Source organism: Meles meles, chromosome 12, assembly GCF_922984935.1.
Source record: "Meles meles chromosome 12, mMelMel3.1 paternal haplotype, whole genome shotgun sequence".
NCBI lineage: Eukaryota > Metazoa > Chordata > Mammalia > Carnivora > Mustelidae > Meles > Meles meles.
This window is the reverse complement of record NC_060077.1, coordinates 10,382,889-10,405,285: the sequence shown is the minus strand read 5'-3', so window position 1 is coordinate 10,405,285 and position 22,397 is coordinate 10,382,889. Positions and strand designations below refer to the sequence as shown.

Genomic DNA, 22,397 nt, shown 5'->3' with positions numbered 1-22,397 from the left:
TCAAATCTAGTTAATTAAAGAAAAAATGCCCTTTGAGGTTGTGGTCAGGGGAATATGGCTAAGAACAGAACCAAATCATTATAGAAAAAATTAGATGTGTGGAACTGGAGACTCACTGTAAATCCTTTGAAACTGAAGTTTGATCTCAACAGCAAGGCAGGAAGACATTATTGTTTTGGCGATCGTTCTTCAGTTGTTTCCTGGGAGGTGATAAATTTGGGATCAATTCCTTCTTACCATGTGTTCTGATGGTCTTTAAAAGTGAACCAGAGCTCTAAATTGCAATGCCTTTCCTAACTTAACTCTGACAGCTGTGTTTTGTCTCTATGTCCGACTCTTTGTTATCCGTAAAACTCTGTGTGTCTTTTCAGGTATGTTACCCCAGAAGACACTTACAACTTACTTTCATGTTGGACGCGTCTTAAATAGAGTTTCTTGTGAAGTGCTTGAGTCTTTTTTCTTTTGCTTCTAAAATAAATTCAGGTTGTTGATCTTCTAGGGTATGTTGTAGGATGAAGACGTTGTGACCCCAAGTCTGATTTTTTCCTAGAGACTGCTCAGTTTTGGTCTGTGTCAATATCTTGTGTCTCCGGTATATCTCTGCTTTTAAATGGGAAGAGGCGGATAATAGTTTTAGATTTGTTTGTAATAAATTAAAGTTCTGCTGAAATGAGATACTTACTACATAAATGAAAAGGCAGGTTATGATCTTTGAATTCTGTGCCTGCAACGTGCCTTGCCTGAAACCTGAACTCAGCCCTTGTGCGTCTTGGTGACGTGCGTACTGCATGGCTGCATTTAGAGGGTCGGTGTACTCTCTTCCAAGTATTGTAATACTTACAGTGTAAGGTCATCGGCTTTTACTTGGAGCAAGACAGAAAGTCTGTGCAGGGTTCTGAGCATAGGAGGGATGTGATCACGCTGGCTACCACATGGGACACCCTCTGTAAGGGGCAGACAGAAGCAGGGAGACCAGCAAAGAGGCAAATCGCAGTAATCCGAGCAGGGAAATGGCAGTGGTTTGATTCAGGGTAGCAGCAGTAGAGGAGGTTGGGTTCTTGAGATGTTTTGAAGGTAGAGTTGACGGATGGTGTGGTATGACAGAGCAGGGGCAGGGATTTGATGAAAGTTTTTGGCTTGAGCCATTAGTAGGATGGAGCCACAGTTTACTGAGATGGGGAGACTGGGAGAATGGGTTTGGGGGTAGGTGGTCAACTTTCATTTTGGACTTGCTAAAGTTTGACCTGCCTGTTAGACATCTGATGGGAGCATGATTGTTCCTGTGGTGTTATGGGTGGGCTTGTACGAGAATGTTCCTTTCTCACTTCACCTTACTACCACTCCTCAGTTCCCAGTCTCAGGGTCATTTTCTCAGGAAGACCTTCCTGGATCCCTATCCGCATGCCTGGATCGGTTCTTATTACAGGTGCACCTAGGAGCAGCCCTTTCCTTGATAACCCTTGCTGCCCTTGGACTTCACGGGCACTCTCTGTGGCTGTTGTTTTCATGCTTATCTTTTGTACCGTGAATTCACAGAAGCAGATGACGTTACTAGGTCTGGGAATAACAAGAGGTTTTGCTGAAATGAAAGCATAAAGGTGAACAGAAAAAGAGAGAGAGTTAATCCTGCTATTTAAGGTCTCCTGTGTGCGTATTATCCTAAGGAGAGAACCCAAAGCAGCCTGTGGGCCACACAAGGACAGGTAGTCCCGTCTTATTTCCTGCAGCCCCCAGGAGAGACTACAGGAGAGCCTCGTGCGTGGGAGACGCAAAGGATGTGTTTGTATTGAGTGTTGAATAGAAGTTGTTTTCGGGGGGTGGGGGGGAGAGGTATTGGATTCAGACTGTATATTCAACAGGGAACAGCTTTCTGATGCTTAAAAAGTATGACGGAATGTTCCAGGCTTTGCTTTGAGATGTGCCTCCTTACTCCCATGCAGTTTTCATGGGGAGGCCCTGCTTGAGGATTGTGAATGCACATTTTAGTCTTCGAGACTACACACTTACATCTACACACTTGCCCAAGAAGATTTGATTTAGGGTGGCAGGAATGAATTTCAGAAAAATTTTAGCTTTGAACCTCCAGTTTCGGACTTAAAAAAAAAACCAGAAAAACCAAACCCACAACACACACCCATAACAAACACCACACAACATCTTATGAACTGGGGTTATTTTTTCCCCAGCACCGTAAAGCTCGTTTGCCTTAGTAATTTGATTTTTGTTTTTAAAGCCCATCCTCCTCCTGTTACGCAAGCCTCTCTCTGTCGTGGTCTGAAGCTGTTTTCGGTTTGTGGGCATTGCAGTCATTTCCCTGACAGCTACACAGATGTCCTGGTCCTGCCGGCAGCTCTGCCAACCGACGTGTCTCCAGGAGGAGCTAATGCCTGTCTTCAAACCCACGGTCCGGTTTGATTTCCTTAAAGTGATTACATCCTGCTCAGGGGAGCTATGAATTCTGCTTGGAGACGCTTAGGTTTTATGGAAACAAGATTTTAACTGCACCCCAACGCTGTGTCTAGAATCGTAATTCTGGCTGGCGATCTCTAGCAGAAATCTTCCTTCCCTTTGGTGGCCGAGCCCCACCGTATTGAACAACAGCCCCCGCCAGGGCTCCAGCCTTGTGCTGAAGAAGGTGCTGGGATGGCAGGCCGGAGCCGGAACCTGGATTGTCCACATCGGCCTGTGCTCCCAGTTGCTTAATAGAAGAGCCACTGCCTTCCTGTGGGCAGAGTACTGCCGCGGTTCGAGGCTTTATTCTGCAAGCTAAACGCTCCGTTCTGGAGAAATTCTTTTGTTTCCTTTGGACTGTTTCTCTTTCGGTGCTTCTCTCTGTTCTGTTCTTTGCCCCTCTGGTGTCAGGTTTTTCTCTTTGGAGTTGGGTCATTTTGCTGGAGCCGCTTGACATCTTCCCAGAGCATAAGAATGGGAGGTGCTTTCGGGGGCTTCACCATCTCTGCCTCACGTTTTCCCTTTTGCCCTTAAACGATCTTGCTTCTTTCCACTGCTGCCATCGTCCTCTGTCTTCTGCATCGAGGGGCCCAGTGCTGCGGCCTCCATTTCTTCTGAGCTCCTGCCTGTCTCACCCTGGGATGTGACTTCTTCCAACGTACTGAGCGAACACTGGCGGCAGACCCCAGTGCCTTTCTTATTGTGTCATAAATAGTCTTCGCTTTAGCCTTTCTTTCCTGGTGCTGCTTTGGAGACCACTGTCCAGCTCCTCATACCCATGGTTTGCTTTTCTTGGTTTCTGTGACATATGGCAGCATGCACCTGGTTTCTGCCTCCTTCCCCTCCTTGTTTCTCTTGCTGTTCGCTGCTTGCTCTTCTCCTGACCGGCTAACTCCGGTGGTTCTCGAAGATACGGTCTGGGCCCTCTGTTCATCTTGCTTAAAATTTGTTCTCCGCTGGGGAGCACATGCATTCTCAACCTATGCTGGTTACCTCGCAATTTATGGTGCTTCTGAGCTCTGGTTTTGCCTTTTAAATTATGCCTTCCACGTTTCTTGGCTGTCCTGTGTCTTCAAATTTGAGCGTTCAAAATAGGAGTCAAGTAATCCCCCTACAAACCAAATAACCCCCTTTATTTCACTGTCTCTGGTGCTCCAGCTGTTTACCCTTTGGCTCCGTGGGCCGAAAGGAAGAGCCTCTCATCATTCCTCTTTGTCCCTTTTCTCCCATACCTTGCCTCAATACTTCGTCTGCTTCAGGCCTCAGCTCTTTCCAGAAACCTGTTTCACTTAGTTCAGCAAGTGCTGTTGAATCTTCTTTCCTAATGTCTTTCTGCTCTTAGAGGATGGAAGGAAACTAGCATTTATTGCCTACTTGGTGCTCGTATTGGGCTAGGAAAGGCACCTCATTGCATCTGTGGGCACGCTGAGGGAGCAAGGCACCTGCTCAGGGCCGCCCAGGGAGGCTGTGGCAGAGGGGTCTCATCGGAAACCGGGGGTGCAGGCTCTCATCCTCCGGAAGACACAAGCTGTTCTTTCCGCCCGTGTCTGACCCTTCATTCACCCTTCATGCAAATCTACATTCAGCATTTCTCCTGTCCCTCTTTGCTCAGAAACCATTAGTGGGTCCCCATTTCCTACCTGAGACATAACTTGTGTATTTTGATGAAGAAACTAAAGCTCAAACAAAGTGAGAAACTTGTACCCACTGGACACATGGTTGACTGCACTTCCATGTAGACTTGACTCCAAGTCCATGCTTCTTTTCAGTCAGCTGTTGAAGAGCCTTCTGCCTCATTGACAAGGCCCACCATTGTTTTTAACGCTCTGCATCTAACCCCATTTGCCACCACTTTCTAACACACAGCTTCTAGACTCATCTGCCATTCTCCTTCACCTTTTTTTTTTTTTTTTTTTAAGATTTTACTTACTTATTTGACAGACAAAGATCACAAGTAGGCAGAGAAGCAGGCAGAGAGAGAGGAGGAAGCAGGCTCCCTGCCGAGCAGAGAGCCAGACGTGGGGCTCAATCCCAGGACCCTGGGATCATGACCTGAGTCAAAGGCAGAGGCTTTAACTCAGTGAGCCACCCAGGTGCCCCTCCTTCACCCTTTAGTAGCTCTGTCCTCTTGGCCACGTTTGCTTGCCTTCTCTAACTTGCTGGGATATCTTCCTTTCTTCCTTGGACTGGTCTCAATACTTTGTCTGCTTCAGGCCTCAGCTCTTTCCAGAGACCTGTTTCACTTAGTTTTCATGGATCTCATTTGCTAAATTCCACACCACATAATTAATTCCACACTTAATTATGGATTTGTCTTGGCTGTTTGGTGCGGTTTCGTGTGTCAGAACCTGTTCTTCTACAGGGACCATGCCTTTTAATTCATTTTTCTTCTGATTCTCCACCTTCTTGGTGGAGAGGGGACGGGCTTATGACAGGCAGCTGGACGGGGGCCAGATCTTGGGTTAGTTCTGTCTGTCATCTTCATAAGTGCTTGTCCATCATATGGGGCCTTCTCTGGTGACGGGAGTCTACAGCTGCCCCTTCATTCCCAGCTGGTGCTGTGGATGCGTTGAGGACAAGCTGCCCCAAGTCCACTGCACAGGAAGTGGTGACAGGCCGTGCAGCGTGGTGTCAGGAAGTGGGGGCTTTCATCTGCCCGTGGTGCCTGGTGACACTGCAGAGTTTGCAGTAGAGAGGACGGGATGAGAAATTGCAGCGTTCCTCTGCATAGAGGACAGATGCCAAAGGAAAACAGAAGTTCATTCAGACCGGGTAGAAGGCCTAGTTTTGGATCCTGCCCAGGTGGTTACCACTGTCTTAATAATTATTCACGGCGTCAGAGCCAGGGAGACCATCTGCCCAACAGCCTTTCTCAGCTCCCTCTCTGTCCTTCAGGAGGCCATGGGCAAGAGTGGGGTGTGTGTGGGGGGAGAGCTAGTAGGAGCTTTTACATTTTTATTTATTATTACTTTGTTTATAAAAACCCTTCCCATATTATCAAAGTTTTCAAACACCCCAAATTAGAGAAAATAGTGTGATGGACCTTCTTTTTCCCAACACCCAGCTTTGACACTTACCAACATTTTATTAATCTTCTTTCCTCCATCTCCACCCCTCCCCTACCTCATCCATCATATATATACACTCTTGTAGTTTAAAAAAATTTTTTTAATTTTTATTTATTTATTTTTAAAGATTTTATTTTATTTACTTGACAGAGATCACGGGCAGGCAGAGAGAGAGGGGGAAGCAGGCTCCCCGTAGTTTTGTTTTTAAAAGCGAAGTAAATTGGGGCGGCTGGGTGGCTCAGTGGGTTAAGCCTCTGCCTTTGGCTCAGATCATGATCCCAGGGTCTTGGGATCGAGCCCTGCATTGGGCTCCCTGCTCTGTGGGGAGCTTGCTTCTCCTTCTGCTTCTGGCCCACCCCCTCCACCCCCGGCGCTCATGTCACGCTCGTTCTCTTTCTCTCAAAATAAATAAAATCTTGAAAAAAAAATAAAAGCAGAGTAATTGTACAGTTTGGTCTGGCCTTAATGGTTAGTGGTGTTATTTTTTTGATTTATCCCCGCTGCTCAGAGCAGTACAGGCAGAATGATCATTGGGCTGTCGTCATGGTGCTTGGCGATGCGAGACTGCCATTTTGTTCGCTGTCTGTCTGTCTCTCCTTGATCCTGCTCCATTTGGATTCATGGCATTCTGGTCAAGAGTCAGGTCCAGTGGTTTCAGTCAGGGCTCTGGAAGTCATGTGGGGGTCTCTTTTGGTCATTACAGTAAGTGGGGAATGCTGCTACTGGCATTTAGGCTGGCAGGGGCCCCAGGGAGTGGGAAGCAGGGGTGTTCATTCGTCATAAATGTCAGGGGGATGTTTCTGCACCGTGAGCACTTGTCCCATCCACCGTTGGTCATGCTCCTGGGCACTTCTTCTTTTTAAAAAAATTTTTTTTTACAATTTTTTAAAATTTTATTTATTTATTTGATAGAGATCACAAGTAGGCAGAGAGGCAGGCAGAGAGAGAGGAAGGGAAGCAGGCTCCCTGCTGAGCAGAGAGCCCGATGCAGGGCTTGATGCCAGCACCCTGGGATCATGACCTGAGCCGAAGGCAGAGGCTTTAACCCACTGAGACACCCAGGTGCCCCAATATTTTATTTTTTAAGTACTGTCTGCATCCGAGGTGGGACTGGAACTCACAAACCAAGATCAAGAGTCACATGTTCCACCTGCTGAGCTAACCAGGTGCCCCAGCTCCCAGGCGCTTCAGAATGTACAATGTGGAGCAGGGGATCGGCTTTCTCTTGATGCTTTTTAAGGCTTAAAATCTGATACAATCCGTTTGGCTCTAGATCTGTTTTGGCTCGTGTAATCAGGATACTGTAACTAGCCTCTGGCATGGTTTTAAGGGTTCATCATTTGATCCAAATTCTTTGTTTGTAATACTTGGGCAAATGGGGTATCTTGCAGCCTCTGTCCCAGCTTTACATTGTCCCTTTTTCTGCCTGTCATTACCATTAGCATCCCTGCCACTGCCCAGTGGAGAATGCGGAAGGAGACACAGGGACATTTCGCTTGACAGGTCATTTGCAGCTTTCTTGTGCCCCAGGGACTGCTGGTGAGAGAGAGGTTGTGGAAGATAAACCACAGAAGGGTTTTGGCCTGCGGGGGCTGGCTTATAGGATATTCTTCTGCTGCTTCCAGCCATCAGCCTGGTGCACCCCATAGCAGGTGTTAGCTGATTATCTCGGGGGCAGTTAGGGAGCTTCGGTGGGCTCCCTTCTGAGTTCACCAGTCACCCTTCTGAGTTCTTTTTGTTTTCAGCCGCACTCTAGATGGATGGCAGCCTTCCTCTGCGGGAAATGAAATGTGTTCAGACAACTTGGGCCCCAGGCACAGATGAGAATGGATGGGCACTGAGGATAGAGCTGGGGGGAGACACACAGTTAGTCATTATTAATCTGTGACAGCTGCCGGCCGCTGCCGGTTAGCACGGATGGTGCCCGGGGTGCAGGTGCTCTGGGCTTGTCCTTTCTGAAAGACTCTGGGGCCTATAGGGCTGTCTTAGCCTGTGTGCTGTGCAGACCCCAAATCTGCATGATAGAGGCAATTGGTAACTTGATGCAGGATGAGGGGAGCTCCTGGTCGACCTGGGGAGAGGGTCCAGCCAACATGCGTGTTTCTGCACTTTCCACTGTAATCTCACTTAACTCTTACGCCAACCCTGCGGGGTAGGTAATTAGGACTGTTCCCACGTGACCCTCGAGAAAGCTGAGGCACAGACAGTGAAGCAGAAGCTGAGGTTAGAGGCGGGCCTCCGTGAGCTCAGAGAAGAGTGCCTTGTTCTGAGAAGGCGAGACTTGGGCTATGCTTGCTTGAGCGCCTCACTGTCAGGCTGGTTTTGAATCAAGCAGCTAATTATTTCCTAGCTCTCCACCCTCCCCCTGCTCTTTATAGCTTTTGTGGATGTTGTTTCTCTTCACTTGTTTGACTTTTAAGTGGCTGAGTCAGTTTGCAGTGTTTGAGCTGCTTTTTGAACCTCACCTGCCTGTCTGAAAATCACGACTGAACCTTTTTCCTAACGTGGCGACATCGCTCGGGAAGACTGGCTCACAGAGGAAATGCCAGCCACAGAAGGCAAATGGCTTTAATTACTTAATCTGGGCTCATTTTAAAAATTGGAATGACCATCTCGTCATCGGAGTTCTGTGTCCATTGTATTTTATTCCTGCCCAGGCTGCAGCTCGCTAACCGCCTGTGCTGCCAGCCATGTGTCAAGGCCAAATGCTGCATTTTCAATCCGAGGGTCAAATAGCAATTTAAAATCCTGACTTTCATACCTGTCTGTGAAATTCACTTGAATGGAATGGCAATACAGTGGGCTGCTTGTTATGAAACATTGACTCTTGCTCCTGGTAGAAACCTTTACGAGCTGGAATTTATATATACATACACAGCACAAATATATTTTCTTCTTTTTAGTTTGCCTTCCACTTTCTTGATTTGCCTACTTGTGATTTCTGCTTACAAATTAGACTTTTTGGAAACTAATGGTCCCTTAAAGAGGTACACTTGGGGGTACCTGGGTGGCTCAGTCGGTTAAGCATCTGCCTTTGGCTCAGGCCATGATCTCAGGGTCGTGGGATTGAGTCCTGCGTCGGGCTCCCTGCCAGTCGGAGAGTCTGCTTCTCCATCTCCCTCTGTCTCTCTCCTCGCTCATGTGCTCTCTCTCTATCAAATAAATCCAAGTCTTTAAAAAAAAAAAAAAGGTACTTTTTGTAATTTTGAAAATAAAACCTACCCCTTGAACATGCTGCTGCCTGGCTTGTCCACCTTGCTGTCTGTTTCTACAGCTGATCCTTCTCTGCTTCCCCCATGTCTCCTCTTCTGCTGGGGCTAGTCCCACTGCCTTGTTTAGCCTCTCCCTGATCATGTTCCCCACCTCCTTCCCCTACAGAACTGTCCCTCTTGACCCTTTCCAGGAGTCTAACATTCTCTTCCTCATTCTCTGGCTGGGAGAAACCTGGGGAGTGGGTGTTTGTGTAGACGCAGGCTGGCTGCCTCACGCACTAACATGGGTTTCTGGCATAGGAGGAACAAAGCTTCCATGCCCCTGATCCAGCGGTACCCAATACCTCTTCTGTTGGAGCTTGCTCTGAATTAAACAGTGGTAAAAGTGGGCAGCAGATCATAAAGTCAAGAGCCTGATCACAACTGTTATTTATATGCTCTACACCAATGCTCATTGGCTTTCATTCTTTTTTTAAGTTTTTTTTTTTTTTTTTTTTAAGTAATCTCTACACCCAGTGTGGAGCTTGAACCCACAATCCTGAGATCAAGAGTCACATGCTCTTCTGACTGAACCAGCCAGGCACCCCAACTTTCATGCCTTTTATTTTTTCCCATAGACTTTATTTATTTACTTGAGAGAGAGAGATAGTAAGAACATGAGTGGGTTGTGGGGAGAGGGAGATGTAGGCTCCTCACTGAGCAGGGAGCCTGACCCTGGACCTGATCCGAGGACCCCGGGACCATGACCTAAGTCAAAGGTAGGTGCTTAATCCACCGAGCCACCCAGGCACCACTCCCCGCACTGACTTTCATTCTTAATAATTGTTACTTTAAAGGTTTCTCTACTAATAAATATTAACTCATTGAAAAAATTTAGGCCAAAAAAATGAAGAAAAGGCCTTCGTAGTCCCACTACCCTGAGAAAACAATCCTCATTACCTTTTTGATGTATAGTCTTCTGCCATTTCTTAGTTACATAGGCGAATGCAAACATATGGCTTATGTAATAATACTGTTTTGGAAGTCTGACCTTCTTTTCACTAAACACTTACTCTGAGCATTTTCTCAAGGCATTAAAAATTCTCCTAGAATGTCATTTTAAATGGCCGTGAAACATTTGTTTGTATGAATTAATGGCAGTGTTATACAGGCAGCCCTTTCTTACCGGAAATGGTTTTTGGCACTGTTGCTGCAGTTTTAAGATGAGCATTCCTGTAGCTGTCGCAACCCTGAACCTTTCCTAGGATAAAATTCTTACAGCAGAACTGCTGAGCCATGCTTTATTTTATTTTTTTTTAAAGCTTTCGACGTGCAATAATACTTACTTTTTTCCCCTCCAGACACTACAGCAGCAGGAGTGCAAACTTCTCTACAGCCGAAAAGAGGGTCAGAGGCAAGAAAATAAGAACAAAAATAGATATAAAAACATCCTGCCCTGTAAGTATTAATGTTCTGTTCAGTAACAGTGACCCTTGGAGTGTTGGCTTCCTCAGTGTCCCTGTAACTTTTCTTGTGCACCACGTGCCTCCTCAGAAGATCCGAGGCCTTAGCCCCTTTCAGTCGTGAGTGGTTTCCAGAATCGTCAAACATGGTAGGATGGTTGACGTTCACTGCGTTCCTGTGATGCTCGTCCTGGGTCAGACTGCCACCCAGCTGATCCTTAAGTGGGTTGTTTGCTTCTGTTAATTAATTTTATCTGCCTAAGAGTGAGAATCTTAAGGCATGCCATCTCCCAGGGTCAGGCCACACCAAGACCCTTACGGGGCCCGGGCTTGTGTCCTTGCCCTTCATTCAGCACTCAGCCTGTGGGGCTTGGGGAAGGCCCACCTCCTCGCTGGGACTCCATTCCCTCTTCTGGGGAATAGGCAGTCTCCCCGCAAGGTCTCTTCAACTGCTCTGCTCCCTGACCTCCGGAGCTCTGGTTACAGGAAATACAGGTACATACCTGTACCTGTATGGTGCATACAGGTAGATACAGGTACATACACTTAGCTTGAAAAGGACCCGGAGGTATCCATAAGGCATTTAACACCCGAGTGCTGCCTAGGAGAGCCCAAGCTGAGCCACAGAGAACAAGGTGCCTGGAAGGATGGAGGTCTTGGGTGAGGACCCCAGAGATGGCACGAAGAAGTTGTCATAGCCCCTCTTTACTGAGGGTTGACCCTGTGCCAGGCTCTGCATCGGTCTCACTTACTTCTTACCCCAGCATAGAAAGCAGACGTTCTGATTTTCTCAGTTTGATAGACCATTTCAGCAAGGTTGCAAGCAACGGAGAACTGGCACCGGAGCCCCAGAGCCACGGTCTTAGCACCAGGCTCTTTCTCGGAGGAATCGCTGGAGTGGGCTGTGCAGGGCGGTCCGCTGGGGGGACGGGAAGGAACACTGAGAACTTCTTTTGATTTATATCCTTTATCTAAAAAGAGAAAGAAAAATTTAAGTCTGACATACAGATTGATGGCAGTGCATGCATAATGTATTTACCAACTTAAAAATAGGGCTTGTTTGTATATATATGTGTATATATTTCAGTGTTCAAAAACTTCACAATTAAAGTTTATTGGAATGCATGAGCAAATTTGGTGAGCATTTCAGTAATATCTCATCAGATCCAAGCCACTTTGTCAGGTATCATAAACCCATTGTGCTTGCATGCGTGAGTGTACGTGTGTGTGCCTGTGTGTGTGTGTAACACAGTCTTTCCATGTACATAGGTACACGTACATGGTACATATGTATTATCTCATCGATATGGTTGTTTGAGTTGTGTGTAGGTGAGGATGGGAGAAAGTGGAGGCATTAATAATAGTGAGAAGAGGCGATAGGAATTTGCAGAGAATCAATCTGAGTCACAGCATGGTCCTCATGACCTTGGGGAAGCCTCATCCTGTTTATGTCTAAGTTTTCCTTTCTGCTCAGGAGACCTAATGGAACTCATTAGTAAGATGCAGGGATGTAGGAAAAGGTGACGGGAACAATAGTATGCAGTATTTGAATAGAGTATCATTGCCTTTTCTTCTCTTAAAAATCCCAGTCAGATGCTTCCTCTTGATTAACATCTTATTTCTTTAGAGATGGGGAGTCTGAGACATGCAGCTATATTACTAATTCCCATTGTAAAATAATTTTTTAAGAGAGGGAAGGTGGGGAGAGGCACAGGGAGAGGGAGAGAGAGAATCTTAAGCAGGCTCCATACCCAGCGTGGAGCCTGATGCGGGGCTCCATCTCACAACCCAAATCAAGAGTTGGACACTTAACTGACTGAGTCGCCCAGTAGCCCCCCAACCCCCATGGTAAAATAAGTTGCTTAAGTAGAGCCCTCAGCGAACCATAAGAGACTATGGACTCTGAAAAACAACCTGAGGGTTTTGAAGGGTCAGGGGTGGGAGGTTGGGGGAACAGGTGGTGGGTAATAGGGAGGGCACGTTTTGCATGGAGCCCTGGGTGTTGTGCAAAAACAATGAATACTGTTACGCTGAAAAAAATAAATAAAATGAAAAAAAAAAAAAAGTAGAGCCCTCAGACTCCTGATCAATCATGTACTTTTGTACAGAATTTAGTCAGTTGATACTATCAAAATCTTACCTTCTAGGTACCGTATTTCATTCTGCTTCATTAAAAAAAAAACCCACCATTTGTATTATGGAAAGTTTCAAATATATTCATAAGTAGAATAGTATAAAAAACCGTACATACCCACTGCCTAGCTCTCAATGTTGTCAACTCATACCCAGTCCTGTTTCATTTATACTCTGAGCCACTCTTCCTCTCTCCTCAAATTATGTCAAAGTGAATCTCAGACATTATGTCATTTATCTGTACTTTACTCTTCCTTTTGTTTAAAAAAAAAGCCACCTTTTTGTTTTGAAATACTTTTAGACTCACAAGAAGTTACAAAAATATACAGAAGGTTCCTATGTACTCTTTTTTTAAAACATTTTTTAAAAGATTTTATTTATTTATTTGACAGAGAGAGATCACAGAGAGGCAGAGAGGCAGGCACAGAGAGAGAGAGAGGAGGAAGCAGTCTCCCCGATGAGCAGAGAGCCTGATGCGGGACTCGATCCCAGGACTCTGAGATCATGACCTGAGCCGAAGGCAGAGACTTAACCCACTGAGCCACCCAGGCGCCCGGTTCCCATGTACTCTTTATCCAGCTTCTCCCAGTGATAATACCCTGTAGATCCATAGTAAATTGTCAAGACCAGGGACTTCCCGTTGCTACTTTTTTCTTCTTAAAGATAGCATTATGAGGCATCATATGGCGTTCAGATCGTTGTTGTGCTCATTTAGGATTTAATCTTTTATGTGGTTTTATCATTAAGTGAACAAAACTTGAACTGGGTAGAAGGGTAAGTGATTTGAAGTGATGTGTCCTGAGGAAGTATGACTGTGGTCTCTTTTTCTTCCAGTTGATCATACCAGGGTTGTCCTACACGATGGCGATCCCAACGAGCCCGTTTCAGATTACATCAATGCAAATATTATCATGGTAATCTTTGCTTTCCACAGTGTTTTCTGACCGTACATTGCTAGCCATTGTTTGTATTTTATGTTTTATATTTCTTGTGACCCTGAAAGCAACATTCAAGTGTTTGAAAGATTTTCTTCCTAAATTTCTAGCCTGAGTTTGAAACCAAATGCAACAATTCAAAGCCCAAAAAGAGTTACATTGCCACGCAAGGCTGCTTGCAAAACACGGTGAATGACTTTTGGCGGATGGTATTTCAAGAGAACTCCCGAGTGATTGTCATGACAACGAAAGAAGTGGAGAGAGGAAAGGTATACTCAAGTTCTTCTGATACAGTATTTTTAAAGTGTCGGCCATGTCAGGTTGAACATGTTAAGAATTGAATAACCAAATTAAGCTTATTCTAACTGACCCTCTGGAGAAACAGAGTAGAAGGAATGTGGTTGTGACATGCCTTGGTGTAGTTTTCTTTATGTTCCTTCTGCTTGGGATACATTGAGCTTTTGGAATCTGTGGCTTTATAGTTTTCTCTGCATTTGAAAATGTTTTATTTTTTTTTTTTATTTTTTTTTTTTAATTTATTAATTTTGACAGACAGAGAGAGATCACAAGTAGGCAGAGAGGCAGGCAGAGAGAGTGAGAGGGAAGCAGGCTCCCTTCAGTGCAGAGAGCCCGACGTGGGACTCGATCCCAGGACCCTGAGATCATGACCTGAGCCGAAGGCAGCGGCTTAAACCACTGAGCCACCCAGGCGCCCTGAAAATGTTTTATTATTTCTGCATACACAGGACAGCAATTACACGTATATTGGGCTGCTCTGCATTGACTTGAGGCCTACTGAGGCTTTGTTCATTTTGTGCGGTTGTCTTTTCTCCCCCTTGTTTCATTTTAGATAGTTTCTTTGGCTGTGTGTCTTTAAGTTAATCTTTTCTTCTGCAGTGTGTCACCTGCTGTTATTACTATTAGTGTGTTTTCCATAGCAGACATTGTTGTTTTCATCTCTAGAAGTTCTATTATTGTTGTTGTTTCTTTTTAATGCCTTCTGTGTCTTTCTTTTTAACTTACACCTTTTGGACATATGGAGTATATTTGTAATAACTGTCTTAATGTCCTTGTTCGTGATTTCACTGGTCATATAAATTATACTTGTCGTGACGTGTAAGCACTTAAACATTAATTTGAATTATTTAAGCAATATAGTCATATACATATCCAACACGTTATGGTTATGGTTAAAATTGCTTTTGTCACTGTCCCTTGTCCACCCATTTAAAGTCCCTGTCACCAGTGTGATGTGTATTCTTCCATGCTCTCTTCTTGGCATTTACATACATACCTACATGTGTGAGAGGCATTACGTTCCCGCATTTACACGTATGCGTGTGCTTACGTACGTATGTGTGCCTGTGGAGGTATATAGCATTGTTTTCTGAAAAACACTGTATGCAAAAGTGTTTTCATATACTCACTTTGTCGTGCATCTTGGGACCCCCCAAATGAATGTTCTAACATCTACCATTAGTACATAGTGGCCTGTTGCCTTTTTAGTAATTGCATGATGTTCCGTAGTAAGGAAGTACCATAAGTTATTTCACCATTATGAATCGGGCACTTAAATGTTTCTGTTTTTGCTGTTAACAAACAGTGCTAAAGTGAATAATCTTATTCTTATTTCTGTGTGTGTGCATGTGTGTGTGTGTGTGGCAAGTGTTTCTCTAGGTTAGATGTCAGAAAAAGGAATGCTAGGTCACAGGGTAGGCATGTTGTAAATTCGAAGTCACTCCGCCAAACTGCTCCCAGAGTGGTTGTCCCAGCATGCCCCCCCCCGCCCCCAACCCAGCTGCTATGTCAAGTACTCCTCTCCCCACACTCTTCATGACACTTCAGGTTTTAAAAATTGTAACAGCCCATACCTACAGAGAAGCAGACAGATCTCATTGAGTGACATTTCTCCATGTTATCCCAGAGTGAGCCCATCCATGTGGGTTTTTAATGTGGAAAAGTTCTGTTTTTGTGTTTTAGTCAAAGTTATTTTGTAGTTACACTTTAATTGGTTTACATAAAATTTGCATGGAATATAGCAGCCATACCTTTATGTTAAACCTGAGACAGATGAGTATTCTGGATTTTAGCGCTCCTGATGTAATTTTCCTATCAGTTTTTTTTTTTTTTAAAGATTTTATTTATTTATTTGATAGAGACAGAGATCACAAATAGGCAGAGAGGCAGGCAGAGAGAGAGGGGGAAGAGCAGGCTCCCCACTGAGCAGAGAGCCCAATGCGGGGCCGATCCCAGGACCCTGAGATAACGACCCAAGCCGAAGGCAGAGGCTTTAACCACTGAGCCACCCAGGAGCCCCTCCTATCAGTTTTTTTTTTTTTTTTTAAAGATTTTTTATTTATTTATTTGACAGAGAGATCACAAGTAGGCAGAGAGGCAGGCAGAGAGAGAGGAGGAAGCAGGCTCCCAGTGGAGCAGAGAGCCCGATGCGGGGCTCGATCCCAGGACCCTGAGATCATGACCTGAGCCAAAGGCAGCGGCTTAATCCACTGAGCCACCCAGGCGCCCCCCTCCTATCAGTTTTGAATGGCAGCACGATTTTGTAGGATTTTCATTGTTGTGCTAACTAGTCGTCATGCTTCTGAAAACCTTTAAGGCCAGATCTGGTCATTGTGAAACAGAGGCTTCCTCCAGCAGCTACCCGCAGTAACATCAGATGTTTAAATGACCGGTTAGAACGTCTTCCTAGTTTCTGCTTCAGATGAGTGTCACCTGCCTGAGTATAGAAAGGAAAACTGAGCCATCTGTCTTGCCTGTTTTCTGGTTCATAGGAGGCTACCTCTCCTTACAGGACTTGGGAGCACGAAGAGAAGTTTCTTGTGTCACTTCAGGGGCATTAGTTTTGGTCCCCTTCAGAACACCTGATGGAAGCTCCTAGAACAAGCAGACATTGGGCTAAATCAGTCTGCCCCTCTGCTTGCCTCCATCCTGCAAGTCTGTGCCTCCTTCCTGCTTATGCTCTTCAGTCCCAGGGTGGAGAGCATGATGGATGCATTCTCTCCACAGTCCAGTCTTTTTTTTTTTTTTTAAGATTTTATGTATTTATTTGACAGAGATCACAAATAGGCAGAGAGGCAGGCAGAGAGAGAGGGGAAGCAGGTTCCCTGCTGAGCAGAGAGCCCGTGGGGCTCGATCCCAGGACCCGGAGATCATGACCTGGGCCGAAGGCAGAGGCTTAGCCCACTGAGCCACCCCGGCACCCCCAGAATTTCTGATTACGTGCTCTCTTGGTCTCAGACTCTAGATTCCCTTTGAGTCCTGGGCTTTGGTTTAAAATGTATTAGCTGTCACGTTTTAGAATTTGTTTGCCAAAGTCTACGTCAGAGTTTGGAAAACTAGGAGGAGGACCGAGGTAGTCTGCTGATGTTCAAAGTCTGCTGAAGTGTTTTCAGGGTTGTGGTTTAATTTTTTACTCTGTTGAGTCTCTTGAGCAACGAACGGCCACAAAATTGATTGGCCAGCAATAGCATTGAGTACAGTTAATATTAAAAGTGCTTATTTGGGGATAATAAAAGTTCTATCAAATCTGTTGAAGAGGTATTTGGATCTACCAAATAGTGCAGGGAGAAAGCTGAATTCAGAATATTAATAAATAATAGACCATATAAGCCATTGCCAGGGAAAAAAGTTGCACTATTAATTCTTCTGTTCAATTTTCCTTCTGTTGTGTTTTTTTTTTTCTTTCAATTAATCATTGACTGAGGGGACGCCCGCAGCTGCTCTCTTAATTATAGTTTTAGAACTGAATTTCTCTGTCTTCCTAATAGAAAAGGTAAACTTCTCTTGCCGATATTGGTATCTTGGTGGTTGTGGGAAGTTCGCTCCCAGAAAAAAACAAACACAAAAACATTCTCTGCCCAGGACACGTCACCAGATATATACAGGCTCATCTCTCATTGAGCTAAATATCTTCCTCTTTGGCACCAAGAATGATGTAGTTGGTGCCATATTTTTCAATCTGTCTGCTCTGACGCCAGCAGCTGTTGCAGGCTCCGTGTTCCCAGGCACCCAGGAAAGCGAAGGGGACGTGTATAGTAGGTAGCAAACGGATCTGGATATAGAAGAAGCAGCTGGTTCAAAACCCCATCGGCTGCCTTGCTGTGTTGGAGCTGTTCACACGTGGGTTAGATAAGGCACGGAGTCCTCCTACACGGGTGCGGAAATGAACCAGACAAGTCTGGCTCTTTGGGCAACCCGTCCACCTCCAGAGTGCTTGCTTGCCTTCCCTGCAGAGGGGCTGGCAGATCCCTGGAATTCAGACTTCAGTGATTGCTAGACAGAGCCCTCAGACCGGCTAGTCCCTCAGTCTGCATCTTTGGTTCTTTGGAGATAAATGAACAATCCTTTACCGTCCTTTGACATGCGTCTTAGATCAGACAACTCTGCAAAGGCTGCTCTGTCTTCCGGCTTCTCCCTGGTTTTCCACGCACCTGCTTTTCTTATTTGAACTTATTTTTCCTTTTCTTTGAAAATCTACCAGATGCTAGATAAGCCATTTTCTGAATATTGGTCATTAAGCAAGACTCGAATATATTTTTTTTCTGAGTATTTATTTTCCTCTGGTTTAGGCTTTAATTTCAGAATTTACAGAGATTAACTATCTTTTCTCTGATCCCTTTCAGAGTAAATGTGTCAAATATTGGCCCGACGAGTATGCTCTGAAAGAATATGGGGTCATGCGTGTTAGGAACGTCAAAGAAAGTGCTGCTCATGATTATACATTAAGAGAACTTAAACTTTCAAAGGTCGGACAAGTAAGTATATTGTCGTATTTTAGAGACTTTAGTAACTGGTTTTGGCATGCAATAATCCGAGGTCATGTGGTTACTCATATTTGCATGCATTCATGGCCTTGTTCACTCACTGATTTATCGGGTGCCTTCTAGGGACCAGGTGCCCAGGTGCATACTGATACATTGCAAACAGGATGGGGGTGATCCCTGCCCTCACAGAGCCTAGGGAGATGGAAGGTTAAAAACTCAGCAACCAGTTAAGCTTTCCAGTTGGTCTGAGTCTATGAAGGCTTCAGGAAGTTACGTTAGAAGCAACCGGGTACCTGAGATGGAGTAGCCAGGGGGGGCCTCTCTGAGATCGTATCACTTGAGGCCAAGGTCGGGGAGCCAGGCATCCAGAGAGCCCAGGGAAGAGTGTTTCAAGCAGCGGGAACAACTCAGTGGCAAAGCCCCTGAGGCCAGTTTCGTGATCAGAGTCTGTGGCATCTGATCTTAACTGCACGTAGTTTAAGTTTGTCACTGGGGTGACTAACTTTATAAAGCAGGGTTAGATTTGGATTCATTTTTAATTTCGTGGTTAGAGGGGGCTTATGTTTTCAAGGTCGTTTGGGGACCCGGAGATGAGTGAAGTCTTTGAGGAATTGGAATCACATAGCAGTGAGGATCCCCATACACAGACAGCCGTGGTCCCTAGCAGACAGGCTGCAACAGGTCTGAAGTGCCATGAAACGTTGCAAAGGGGCTTCCTTCTGGCTGGGACGTCAGGGAGACTGTTTCAGAAGACGCTGAGCTTGTCTGGGTCAGGTTTCCACTGGAGAAGATGGTGGAGAGAGGGCCTCCTGGTGGAGGTGTCACTGTGAACCCCGGGCCTGATGTGCAGACTGAAGGGAAATGGGATTTATGGGGAATGAAGGCAAGTGGAGAATCAAGAGAATAAGCCGAAGAGAGGGGGGACCAAGTCGAGAAAAGTCTCAGCTGTCATGTTCAGAACGTGAACTCCGTGTAGTAGGAGGCTGGGTGCTGGGCGAGGCTGCTGCCAAGCGAACGCAGACGCAGAGCCGCGTGCCAGGAGTGTGTCTGACAGCCCCCGGTGGGGGGCGGGGGCTGGGCCGGGTGAACCGAGTGGCCAGCAGGACTGTTAGGAGGCTGTTGGGTGTTCTGGGTCTGGTGGCCTCCTCTCCAGGTCAGAGCCCAGGGACTCCAACACTTGTTTCCTTATTCCTGCCTTTGGAAATGAATATTATGCAAAATGCCAGAAGAAATGGAAGAGGAACGACGGACGGATGGACGGACGTGCCAGATGTGTTGAGGCGGTACCTGCAGGGCATGGGGAAGAATCGAACGCAGTGTGAGGGGCCAGTGGCGCTGCAGTGGGCGCAGAAGATCAGGCAGAGGCTGTGCGGGAAGGCAGGGCTTGCATGGTCCCGGGGAAAGGTGGTGCAGGGCGGTGAACAGAGGAGGAGCGCCTGGAGGATCCTGGAGGAGGTAGAGAAGGAGATGTGAAGGGGTTTGGTTACAGTGTGGGTGGGGGGGCGAGGGCGGTGTTAAGGATGGACCGCCAGTTCTCCAGCTTGAGTGCTGGGTTGGTGGAGGGGTAGAAGGGTGAACGGGAGGAGGGACAGGTAAAGTGTGAGATGCCTTGGAGACGGCAAAGCAAAGAGGCCAGGGAGGCAGGAATGGAGGATGGTGATGGGGGAAGGTGGGTTCCAGAGCGTCGCAGATGGATGGCAGCAGGGTGGCAGGAGGAGAAGGTGACCACAGATACAGATAGAGGAGCCTACATGCAGTTTCTTGATGTTCTCCATGAGGCAAGGCCATCAACTGGCATTCGAAGGGAATCAGAGACGAATTATCTTTGGAAAGTGGGAAAAGTATTCAATAATAATGTATAGAGATGGTGAGGAATCCATTGAGTTTTCAGGCAGCACTGAATGCCCAGTTGAGCTGGTGAACATGAATGTTCAGTGACACCAACCCCCTGGTGTGATTTTTCTCCACGGGTATAAAACAGAGAAGGTGCGCTGTTGGTTTTGTCCAGGCCTGGGGCTTTGCCCAGGGGTGCGGTGGATGGAGAGAGGTGGAGAGAGGGTGAAAGGGGGATTGTCAGAATAATACACGGGGGTGGGGGGCACCTGGGTGGCTCAGTTGGTCGAGCATCCCACTCTTGATCTCAGCTCAAGCCCCGTGTTGGGGCTCCATGCCCAGCATGGAGCCTCCTTAAAAAAAAAATGTAGTATGTAGAACCCAAGCCTGACAAGGGGACAGTGGGGCCAGGAGAGGCGGGTGGAGAGCAGAAGAGGGCTCAGTGGTCTGCTGAGCTCCACGAGGTGGTCGGGGACGAAAGCGAGCTGGAAGCCTGGGCGGTTGTGGTCCGGGGTGGGATGCTGGAACTTCCGATGTTATCGGGGCTGCGGTTCTGCTGATGGTGGGGTGGGGGAAGGTGTACCCTGCTGCAGAGACAGAGAGAGAAGCTGGAAAAACATAGCTGTCAAGCAGAATGGAAGAGATTTAGAGGACACTGGCCAGAGATACCACATAGGTTCGTTCGGTTTTAGGCTCAGCCACCCATCTTCTTGTTATCAGGTGTTTCTGAGTAGCAGGTGGATGTTTCTTCAGTTTCAGTGATAAACCATCCATCTTCTTGCTAACAGAGATTTTTGAGCAGCAGGTACAGGAAATGTTGGCATTTGGGTTTGTGTTTTATACCCATGGGCTCAGGCGCCATCAGAGGACAGGTGATTTCTCCAGAATTCCTGGTCGCATGTTACCTGCTTTTTATAGAACACATTATATTTTTTTCTAAAGCGCTGTGACATGATCTCGTTACATTTCCTAGCAGGGAGGAGTTGGGTCAGAGATCTTTTGGGACAGAAATTTACCAAGGAGGAGGAGCAGGGATACGCTGGGCTTCTGGGTTCCTTCCCTGCCGTTCCTGTGTAGCCCCTGAGTTTGAGCTGACTCGTGTCATCAAGAAAAATTTTATCATGACATCAGTAACTTAAATGCACGTAATTCACAAAATGATCTTAATTGTGGTTCAACTAACTCGAATGTTCTGAAGGTCACTGGTGGTGGGCACTAGCTTCATTTTTCTTTCTTTTTTTAAAATCTCCTTTAAAAACATCAGTAGCTTGGATTTCCTTCAGATACAGAGGACAGAGTTGGAGCAGTCAGCAGGGCTGCTACAGTGGCCTCATCTGGGTAGACCCAGAACGTGGTGCTTTTGGTCTTTTCTAGACTTGACCTTTGTCAATGACCCCTGTCCTCAGAAGGGCACTGGTGACGGTGCTGCCAAGGAGTGGCTGTGTGTTTACTTGGTCTTGTTAAGTCCCTCTCAGTAGCTGGTGAGGGAGATGATCATTCCTCTTTGCACGTGAAGAAAATGAGGCTCAGAGAGGTCTGGAACCACAGTGATTATGAGTGTGGGGGTTCGGGCCTAAACCCAGCCTTCTGATCACAAAGCTTGACTTCTTACCTACTTTGTATTAAACAGAAGGTTAAAAGACTACAGTGAAATAATAAAAGTGGGTGTTTTGGGAGCGGCGGCGGGGGGGGGGGGGCTCGGTGTAAAAAGGCAAAGAGGAATACATGTCTTGAGAGGATAGCTGTTTTCTCATTTGCTGGGAGGAGAGCCCCAGGTCCCAGAAGCTTCAGTCGCCTCCTGAGTTGGGCTACCCATGGACGAGGAGGAATGGGGACATTGCCTGCCCCTGAGGATTCAGAAAGGTGACTCTGGTTGTAGCTTCCTGAGGAGCTAATTGCTTGCCTGGACATTTTGGTTCTTAGGACAGAGGCAAAGAGTTGCCTTCAGGATTGCTCAGCCAGATCCAAAAGGAGACTGATTGGAAACTCATCTGACCTTTACACGGAGCATGAGGAGACTTGGTGCCTGCCTGTTCCATTGGCTTACGTCAGGTCTGGGGAAGATCAGCACTGGATGATTCCTCAACCCCTTGATTTATTTAATTCTTTTCTCGTTTTTCTTGGCTCTACTCCAGGGGAATACAGAGAGAACCGTGTGGCAATACCACTTTCGGACCTGGCCGGACCACGGAGTGCCCAGTGACCCTGGGGGCGTGCTGGACTTCTTGGAGGAGGTCCACCATAAGCAAGAAAGCATTATGGACGCGGGGCCTGTGGTCGTTCACTGCAGGTGACTGGTCCCTGCCCCCTGTCTGGGCTGCAGCCTGGCCCTGCTCTCTGTGCCACTAGGGCTTGCTTTTACCCACCCATCTCAGCTCTTGAACTGTGAGAAAATTGTAATCTGTTTTTGAGGCATGCGCAAACTGCATTAAGGGACACTGACCCCAGAGTGTTTTTCTCATGGGTCCTGCGGGGCTGCCAGGTATTGGTGGTGGCCGGGCAGAGGGTGGTGAACTTAATCCTTATTTTCAGGGAGCCTTTA

At 46.5% G+C, this 22,397-nt stretch overlaps 1 protein-coding gene across 2 annotated transcripts in view; it reads left to right on the top strand.

The window, feature by feature from the left end:
- The window catches only part of PTPN11 (protein tyrosine phosphatase non-receptor type 11), an 80,998-nt gene that overhangs the window by 44,376 nt on the left and 14,225 nt on the right, over positions 1 to 22,397 (top strand). The window contains exons 7-11 of one of the 2 annotated variants that reach the window (XM_046025091.1): positions 10,072 to 10,168; positions 13,141 to 13,220; positions 13,352 to 13,510; positions 17,882 to 18,013; positions 21,991 to 22,145. In XM_046025091.1, the coding sequence (XP_045881047.1) occupies positions 10,072 to 10,168; positions 13,141 to 13,220; positions 13,352 to 13,510; positions 17,882 to 18,013; positions 21,991 to 22,145 (623 nt within the window). Of the gene's footprint in view, positions 1 to 10,071; positions 10,169 to 13,140; positions 13,221 to 13,351; positions 13,511 to 17,881; positions 18,014 to 21,978; positions 22,146 to 22,397 lie in introns of both variants that reach the window. The other variant, XM_046025090.1, reaches the window with a different exon arrangement.